This window comes from Oryzias melastigma, linkage group LG17 (assembly GCF_002922805.2).
Source record: "Oryzias melastigma strain HK-1 linkage group LG17, ASM292280v2, whole genome shotgun sequence".
Classification (NCBI taxonomy): domain Eukaryota; kingdom Metazoa; phylum Chordata; class Actinopteri; order Beloniformes; family Adrianichthyidae; genus Oryzias; species Oryzias melastigma.
Window position 1 is genome coordinate 13,239,095 of NC_050528.1, and position 10,068 is coordinate 13,249,162.

General features: G+C 41.2%; 1 protein-coding gene across 1 annotated transcript; it reads left to right on the plus strand.

Moving 5' to 3' along the window:
• The first annotated feature begins 1,380 nt into the window (after positions 1 to 1,380).
• LOC112144318 (cytochrome P450 7B1) lies at positions 1,381 to 9,725 on the plus strand. Its single transcript, XM_024268810.2, has 6 exons — positions 1,381 to 1,567; positions 4,489 to 4,625; positions 5,616 to 6,200; positions 6,610 to 6,816; positions 7,643 to 7,821; positions 9,015 to 9,725. The coding sequence occupies exons 1-6, from the start codon at positions 1,497 to 1,499 to the stop codon at positions 9,312 to 9,314; spliced, it is 1,479 nt and encodes a 492-aa protein (XP_024124578.1). The 5' UTR covers positions 1,381 to 1,496; the 3' UTR covers positions 9,315 to 9,725.
• The last annotated feature ends 343 nt before the right edge of the window (positions 9,726 to 10,068 follow it).

Sequence of the window (10,068 nt, forward strand, 5' to 3'; positions counted from 1 at the left end):
CACTCTCGCACCATCACACCCCCACCTCCATGTGTGACTGTAAAAGTCTATGTGAGTTATAAAAAGAAACCCATGTTCTTGAAAGTCCCTTATTAGTCTCATTGACCACAGAACATTTGCCCAGAATTTCCTGGATGCTTTTGTCAGATGTGAACAAATCTTTTTGTTATTAGCTTCTCTTTCCTTGAACTCCTGTGACTCAGAGTGAAACAGGACTGTAACTTTGTTTCTCATCTGTTGTGGATTTCTGTTGGATTTGCTCCAATAATGTGGTTTATACTATCAACATGTCAGTGTGCAAGAGAAAATGAGCTGAGCTCAGAACTGTTTTACAGACAGTTTCACAATATTTACACCCAAACACTCTAAACTTCTTTTTTTTTTTAACTAAAGTTCCTTTTTTGTGGGTGTTGAGGCTTAGCTGAACCCACTGAGACGGAAACACAAGCTGAAGAAATAATGACTTCACTCTAGAATTTGAACAAAAGCTGCACATCATTGTTTTTTAAGAGTAAGCTCAGCTGCATGTACAGGAAGTTGATATGTTTGCCCTTCAAAGTAAAAGATGCTGTTCAAAGAATCTTGGCTTTGTGAACGACCACTAGATTTATTGTTGTTTATCTATTTTGGCACCAACTAAAGATTGATATCTGTAATATGGTTGCTGTTCTTTGGTTTCAAATAATCATCACTGGTTTCTTCTTGTTTCATAAGAATCTTCGTGTTTTTTTAATCTTCATCTTCAGTTTGATTTTCTCTTTTAATTTGAATAAATAATTTCACTAAATAATCAGATTCTATTTGAAAATCTGTATATTCAATAAATTTAAGGTGCCATGTGTGTGTATGAATAAGTACAAATGTGGTCTTTTATGATAAAGAGCAATTATAATTTCATCATTTAATTTGGATATGTATACTGGTGTGTGTGCAATTTTGTCTTTTTTCCTTCTTTGTCTTTTAAGTTGTGATCAAATATATTTGAATGCATGTGCACATGAATTATATTATAGTAAAGAAAAATAAATACATGACATGACTTATACAGATTAAGTTTAAAAGAGGAAATTAATATTTTTTTATTATGGCAATTAGGAGAACCAAAAAAGAAAAAAAAAAAAAGAAAAGAAAGGCAAAAGTTTATTTTTCCTCGCCTGCTTTCTATTTATTTGCCTCCCACAGAGGGACTCGATTCAAAATGTTCTCAAAACTATATGAAGAAACTGTTCAGAATTTCCTTTTTATTTATTGATCTATTTTTTTTATCTTGATCCCTGTCAAATATATCAAAGCAGCTCTTGATCTTTTCCTTGTCCTGTCTCGATGAAGGAGCATACTGTCGACGTGAAGGGGCAGAGAAGAGAAAAACTACCGTACAGGAAAATCACTCTGATCAGGACCTTTATTTTTTAAGGCTTCAACCGGAAGTGCCTGTTTTTCCAACTTGACAGCGCGTGCAGGAGGGAGTCCGTGGGAGCTTCGTTGGGGACCCAGTCATGTCCGCGCTGCTGCCGCTGCTGTTCGGCCTCTTCGGGCTGCTGCTCTTGTTGCTACGCATCAGGAAGAGGTCAGTTCTGCCCGGTCCGGTTCGGTTCTACGGCCGTACTGGACCGTTTTCCCGGGATAAAAGGAGAAGTTTTCACATTTGTTTAATGAAGCGTTGTCGTGTTCACTACTCAGTTGTGGGTCTTGAGGTTGTGGTCCACAAACATCAACCCGTGCTGTCAAACTTCAGTGACTGACGTCAAGCAGAGAGAAGGATGATCTCGCCTCCTGCTGGGTTTTCTGTCTAGCTCAGAAGTTTCTGCAGGACAGTTTTGGTTCTGTTCTACAGTTTCTTAGTGAGACAAATCATCATTCAGGTAGAAAGACAGCGGGGGCGGGGCCAAATTTGCACTCCAGGGATTTTGAAAATGACCTCTTCTTTATTTAATGTATTAATACTTAATGTAAACATTTGGGGCTGCAATGTATTCTGGGAGAATTTAGATTACTTTGTTAATATTAGTTTATTTCTTAACTAGTTAGTTACAGTTTATAAAAGTTATTAGTCAAGACTAGAGTGATTTTTTTTTTTTTAGGTATTAGGCCTGCACAATAAATTGAAAATGTTTTTGCAATATCAGCTTGTGCGATTTGTGTATCGCAAAAGGCGATGTAAACCGCGATAAATGGTTGCTTTGAATGTTTACACATGCTTGGACAGAGAAACCGTTGTTTTCAAAAATGCCCAAGTGCAAATATGTACATTGTTTGTAGATAATTATTCTTTGGTGTTTCCATATCATACAACTCCTAACCCCCCTACTAATGAGAGCATAATTTACGTTGACTTTTATTTAAACAAACACTACTGCAGTGAAATGGAAATGATGTATTAGTTTTTGTGTCTTGCTTTTTGTTCATGTATTGTAAGTCATATAATCATCGCAATATTGATCTCAATATCGCACATCACAAGTTTTTCTCATATCGTGCAACCCTATTGGGCATAATGGAAAAAAAAATCAGAGATAGTTGTGTTCCTTTTCTTTTATCCTCAGTCTCTAAGGGTAGTTCAGTAGGAGCATTGACTATATATGAGAACTGGACTGAGTGACTCTCCAACTTGGTTTTCCAAATAGGAAGTAGGAAGTGGCTCCAAGAACCGAAATCCCTTTAGCACAGATGTAAACGTAGGCAAACAAAGGCAGCTGTGTTTGAGCAGGGTAGGATACGAAAAATGTTGGACAGTGTTCCCCAAGGACCAGGGTTTGGAAACATGATGCTCCAGACTGGTATTTCATTTCGGACTTCTGCAGTGAGTCCTGTAGAACTGAAGCAGAATGTCCAAAGATTGGCCTAATTGGCTGTGGAACAGGAAGCTGCTTGTTGTTGCTCCACAGAAGTAGGTCAGCCACAGGAGGGAATGGGCTGGTCCTCTGGGAGGAGGAAGCCACCTCACAACCACATTCCGGAACTTTAGAGCACAAAGACTAGAAGGAGGTCCACCTCAGCAGAGAGAAATCAGCTCACTGCAGAGAGGGGGCGTTGCCGTAGAAACCAGCTGCTGGTTCAAGAGCTTAAGATATACAAAATCAGTACAGCAGATGATTTGCTCAGGTTTCTCCTCTGGATCTGAACCTGGACATTTTGTGAAACACTCCTGCTTTAATGGAAGGGTGGATCTCTAATATGCTGTGTGCTCATTGAGGCTCAGCAGATCTTTGTAGGTTCTGGAAACATCCCACCAGCAGACCGCCCCACATCAACGTGCTTCATCTGGTCCATCCTAGGCCTACATGAAGCATATTTAACTCTCTAATGAGAAATCGGATCATCTTACAGATGTTTCATGAAAACACCTCATCCAGGACACTCTTTATGTGGAAGGCTTCATGCAAACACAGTTTTTGTTCAGATTTTCTGGACTTTTTGTTTCAGAAGGTCTGACTCTGTCTAAATGTGTCGTGTTGCTGCAGATGAACAGGTTGCACATAAGAAAGTGTTAACACTCCTAATCAGAGCTCAATTTGGACAATAGAGTCATTGAAAAAGCAGCTGCTAGAACAGCAAGCTTTTCCAGGGAGTTAGTCCACTTTTGACTTTGGTTCTCTGCCGAGAGTGTGAAAGCCAACCAAACCAGAGGAGGATGCTGAAAGACAAAAGATGCTGAAAGACAGCAGAAACTCTTTCAAATATTTGAAGTGTTACAGAAATCTCAGAATTTTCGAAGGGAACGATAAAGAACCAAGCATAAGTGACTTGCTAAGTTAGCAGCCGGCAATTGAAATTTACAAAAACTGAAAGAATCTGAAAAAGAGCTAACAGGACAGATGTGAGAGAGTCATCAGAGCTTGAATGGAACACACCAGAAGACCGCATTAATATAAAAGCTAAAAAGGATCCCTTTGCCGGGTAGAATTTAGAGCTCTGATCTGATCAAATCACCTCTTTGACAGGATCATAGCTCTAAACTCTTTATTATTATGTTGTATTTATTTATACATTGTAATACAATGTATAGCACCTATTAAACTTTGACAATTGATTTGAAATCTTTTTGAAACTTGAAAGTGCAATTAAGCAAAGATCAAAGAAATTAGTTTAAAGCTGAGTAGAAATGACAGATGTCTGCTGGGAGTCTGAAGGATCTCTGTAGCTGAGAGCTTGCTGGACTTCAGTGGCTTTAGAGGCTTTTCTCCTTCATCTCAGTGAGCAAAAATCCGTAAAAAAAAAACAGAGGGAAAAACCAGAAGAGACATTTCGAAAAATAAAAGGAGTGAAAGGAGGATTTCAGTATGAACATTTTACGCCAGACTTCTGGTTTGATCGGGTGTAGTTGATAACTAAAGATAATAAAGAAGGAACGGATCGTTTCTGTTCCAGTTCCAGTTGAGCTTAAAGTTCAGCAGGTGAATCATTAACAGGCTCATGAGAAGCTAGAGTTGAACTGCGGTCCACTAAACCATGAAGATGAGTCTGATTGTTTTATGTTTGCTTTGGCAGGAGAGATGGCGAGCCTCCGCTCATCAACGGATGGATTCCTTTCATCGGGAAGGCTCTGCAGTTCGGGAAAGACGCCCACAAGTTTCTGGAAGAGTATAAGAAGAAGTATGGAGATGTCTTCACAGTGCACATAGCAGGTGTGTTTGAACACCTCCTTGAAAAATAAAGCTCAGACATTTGATTCGACATCATCTTGTTTCAGTTTTTGTGATTTTAAGACACCATAAGAGAAGAAAGATCAGGATTAGAATGTTAAATTGCTCTGGAGTATAAATGACTTTCTTCCAAAAGTGAAACATTTTGGTTGAGCCCGGCGTAATGCTGCTTTCACACCGAGCACAATTCATGCATCGAACTTGCATTTACAATTTTTTTTTTATTTTGTATGCGTGTCAAATTGCCTTCTTCTTCGGTGTTCCTTCCAGTACAAAATACTGATGCACAAACTTAGAGTGCCCTCCAGTGGTTGTTAGTGGTAAACAACCACTACGGGGTAACCAGTTGTAGTTAAAATAACAAATATTTGTCGCTATTTATCTTTTAATATTAACCACATAAAAGTCGTTCTTGAGCTCGCCTCACCTCTGGTCAAATGAAGCAAAAAAACTGCGATTTTTAATCTGAAAAAATGGTTGTTTTTTTAAATAATCGTAATCCATTAGACTTTCACTTTATTCCTAATTCCGAGAGTTTCACACTCTGTTAGATGAAGTAAATTGAAGCTTAAAACCTAAAGACAAAATCGAGATTGTGTTTTTGGGTACCAAGACACCCCCAAACCTTTGCGGTCGGTCCAGAATGTTACTCGTTCTTCAACAAGAACCAGTTCTTGCCCTCTTTTTATGATTCATTTCAAGGTTTATTGTTTTTTTTATTTTTTAAATCACAGAGGGGACTACCCTCATGGTTTGTTGTGAGGTTTCAGTTTTATGCATTGGTCCGATCACTGCGGCAGGTCGACCTTGGGGTTCTTCAGGTGAAACTGAAAATTGAAACAGACCAACTTTTCAAAGGTTTGGTCATTTTGTTGATTGCAGCCTGTTGGATGTTTGGTCTGTGGTACAGATAGGTGTTTCAGACATTTTTAAGACTTGAAGAGGTTTCTCAATCTTCTTTTTGTGCTGCAGGTAAATACATGACCTTCATCATGGATCCGCTTTTGTACCCGAGCATCATCAGGCAGGGACGCCAGTTGGACTTCCATGAGTTCACAGGCAAGGTGGCGCCCCTGACCTTTGGATACAAGCCAGTGCACTCTGACCTGTGGGAAAGAATAAGGCGCTCCTTCCAGCTCCTGCAAGGCGACAACCTCCAACCCCTGACAGAGAGCATGATGAGTAATCTGATACTGGTTTTCCGTCAGGACCACCTGGACCATGGCCTCTGGAGGAGCAGCAACATGTATGACTTCTGTTCCTCCGTCATGTTTGAGGCTACTTTCCTCACCATATACGGCCGGCCGGACGCCGCCCAACGCCACAGCGGCATGGAGGCACTAAGAAAGGACTTCAACAAGTTTGACAACATGTTCCCGCTCCTCATCGCCCAGGTCCCCATCTGGCTCCTGGGACAGACCAGCGCCATCCGCAAGAAGCTGATCCACCACTTCCTACCGCAGCGTTTGTCCCGCTTTTCCAACACGTCCGAGTTCATCAAGATGCGGGCTGGACTGTTTGACCAGGAGAGCTCGATGAAGGACGCCGATAAAGGAGGTAGACCTCGTTCTTGTGTTGCTGTTCTTCAGTCAGGACATTCAGAAGTCCAGAGTCAAGACAGTCAGGGGGTCAGGTGAAGAGATGGTTTTTGTCTTCATTGGTCTTGAAGGCAGAGGAGGGTTGTAGTGGCCCTGGATCCTAAGACACCTTATTTAGTTAGAGTCCCTCCAAGTCCATGAACTGAGCCTCCTGATTCCGATGAGCAGAAACAAGGTGTGCTCACATAACCACTCCCATTTGCCCGAACCCTCTGTGAGATCAAGTCCTGACTTGGTCATCAGATTTCCTGTCAAACCTCCCTAATGAACCAGATATAATCTTTTCAGTTTAGGACCAGAAGGCTGGGAAGTTGTTTGGAAAAAACTTCAGGTTTTAAGTTCTGACCCGGTTTTATTTTGACTCTCAGCTCACCACTTTGCCATGCTGTGGGCCTCAGTGGGGAACACACTCCCTGCCACCTTCTGGGCTATGTACTTTCTGGTGAGCCACCCCGAGGCTCTGCAGACGGTCCGGCAGGAGATCCTGGATGTCCTGAGAGATGACGGCGTGGAGTTCAGCACCGACAGAGATGTGGAGCTCAGCAAGGAGCAGCTGGACAAACTCATCTATCTCGGTATCCTCATCTCAAAGCAGCATATTTATCCAAACTTTTATCTGACCTACATTGTTTCATTAAATATCCCAGTTCTTAGTAAAAGTCCATCTGCAAGTTTGATGATACTTCTCAACCACACGATCCAAGTCAAAGTTTTTCCCCTACCCCTACGACTTTTCCCTAGCCCTACATTTGGCCCTCCAAGCAGAGAGTTGTGTAAAAAAAAAATGTCCTCAAATTCGGGCGATACATCCCCTTGATGACATCCTCATTATTTGCAAGTCATCTAGATTAGCTTGTAACTGCCAGCGCTCGGATAATACATAATAAGTTTTATAACTTTTAAAGGTCATGCTACAACAAAAAGTCATGTAAACTTTTGTGCTTCAGAGCGCACACTTGTGAAGAAATGCGTTTGTCCTCTGTGTTACAGCACGACATGATCACCTTTTCAGGGATGTACAGTCAAAAGTCTCTACGTGTTACCTTTAAATGCAACTATTTGAGACACCCCTACCCCTCCAAATGCCCCTACAATTGGAGGGGTGGGGAGCAGCCGTAGGGCTAAAGGACGAATTCTGATTTGGCCTAGTTTTCTGGAGTCTAATCACAGATGCATTCACAGTTGCATTGTGTCCATTGTCGTTTATAAACAGAATCTTAGATCACAGTCATCATAATTAAAGATTAGAATCTGGGTAAAAATTCTGATTCTGATAAAAGAAAAAAAAAATGGTTTAGTTACTTCAACTAAACCAGAAAAGTTAAAAATCCTGGGAGTTTAGGAGGTTTTTTTTCAAAGCAGTTGGTTTCTTTTAAGGGCCTGATTTGCTTCATCCCGTAGGAAGCTCCATCAACGAGAGTCTCCGCCTTTCCTCGGCCTCCACCAACATCCGAGTGGTTCAGGAGGACTTCAGTTTGCGGCTCGATGCCAGCCGGGCCATCTCTGTCCGTAAAGGGGACATCATCGCACTCTACCCCCAGAGCATGCATCTGGACCCCGAAATCTATGAAGATCCTCAGGTAGTGAAGCTCTGCTTACTACACCTTTAAGCTGGGGTTGAATCCTGCAGATACTTCCTGTTTTGGGGGGTGGGGGTCGGTCAATCAGTCCAGTTCCTATATACAGTCATTTGGATGATCCCTCAGTAAGGGAGCTTTGTGTGAACTGTGAGCTTGTCACTGCCATCTGCTGGAGTTTGTCCAGAACTGCATCTTATTTTGGAATTTGATTTAGACCCTAAAAAACCCAAATGCTTTAATCCGCTTAAAAAATACAGATCATTAAATTTGTGTAAGCAGAACACACACATTTCACAAGTAAAAAAAGGATATTCTGCATCTGTGCCGGTTTATGATTGAATAATCTTCTTCAGCTCCACGGTAGCTGCTATTTTGGTTGAACATGATGTCACCAAACCCCTGCCTGCCTTGTTGGCCCTCAAAATAGAAATTCTAACTATCTAACTGCTTTCTGTCAAAAGACCAAACCTCCATTTCAACACTTATTAGATTTGAAATTAAAACAAAAACAGCAAAGCTAAAAAAACATACAAAAAACAATCAATTAAATCCCCCTAGTGGTTACCTACTGAACTTACCTGGCTCTAGTCTTCAAAACGATCATCACTCATTGACAAGATAAGATCAGTGACATTTCTAAGCATTTCTGGAAGTTTTTTGGAACGTTTAGAAATGTCACTGATGTTATATTGTCGGTATCCTGTGGACCTGACTCATTTAAACCATACTGGTTCAGCACTGGACAGAGTTCTATTGTTAGAAATTACAAATTTGACATTCTTGTTAGTAATCACAAATGTTGTGTCTTCTGGGAAAACTTTCATTACATCCTCAGCATTCAGGTCAGAGACAACCACAAACTTGGATCAGGCCAGGGTGGTTCCAAATTCAACATGAAAACTCTTTAAACTGTTTAAAAAGCAGTTGAGATGCTGCACCATGGTAGCAAAAAATTCTAACTAAATGTCTTAATGGTTCACTTAAAAACAGGATCAGTGAAGAGCAGAAACCAGTTGATGAGAGCTAGAAGTAAAACCTCTCTTTAACATGAACACACAATCAAAAACTAAGCATCTTTGTTCACAGAAAAGTTGGTAGAACTGATCAGAATGTCCTCTTGCCCCGCCCCCTTCAGTCACTTCATGGCATCATTGCGGCTCCTCCTTTTCTGACTGTCTTTCTTGTTTTTTCAGAAATTTCGGTTTGATCGCTTTGTCCAGAACGGCACCGAGAAGACAGACTTCTACAAGGACGGGCAGAAGCTCCGGTACTACCTGATGCCTTTCGGTTCTGGCTCCTCCATGTGTCCGGGGAGATACTTCGCTGTCAATGAGATCAAACAATTCTTGTCCCTACTCCTGCTCTACTTTGAAATGGAGCTGGAGGAGGGGCAGCCCAGACCTGCCCTGGACCCCAGCCGAGCTGGACTGGGGATCCTGCTGCCCTCCACTGACGTACGCTTCCGCTACAGACTGAGAGCCAATGAGGCGTGATGTTGTAGGGAGAGAAGGTCCTCAGTGGTCCTAACCGTCCGAGCATTTAAACCAGTTCAGTAGCAACGTTTCCAGTCCAGGAACCTAATGGTAAACTGACTTTTAACCAGAGCATCGATCAGACCATAGCAAAAATAACCAAAGATGAGATATTAGCACTTTCTATTGTGCATATTGTTATAAACAATGTAAGGCTGGACAGGTTGAAGTTGAACCAGGAGAACCGTTTTGACTGCTAAACTGTCCAGGATGAACCGTGCCTTCACAGTACAGGAGATAGGTTCCTGCAACTCGACTGACTGTACAGGAAATAGGCTGTAATCATAATGAATGAACGGATCTGCAGAACGTTCCACTGACATGTTTTTTTTTTTATATAATTCAAATAAAAGTTGATATACAAATACCTAATAGCTGGTTCTTCCTGTCTCCTCCAGAGGTGATCAGGGTCCAGTATGCATCCAAGAAAGATGCTCACACTTAATACCAGCGCTAGATCATTTTATATGGGGATGGGAGGCAAAAGACACCAGCAGAGTTGTCATTGCAAATGAAATTACATAAAATATTTTGAACAGTTTAATTGTTGTTTTTAATATTGACAGCAGTTATTATAGCTGAGGTGCTATTAATGATGCTTAAAGAAGTTTGTATTGATGATTTCCTAATCTTTGTTAATAATGATACTCAAATTGACTCAAAATTTAGGGGATGGGGGCAAAGCTTTTGGTTCAGAGGGGGTACCCCCTTGCCT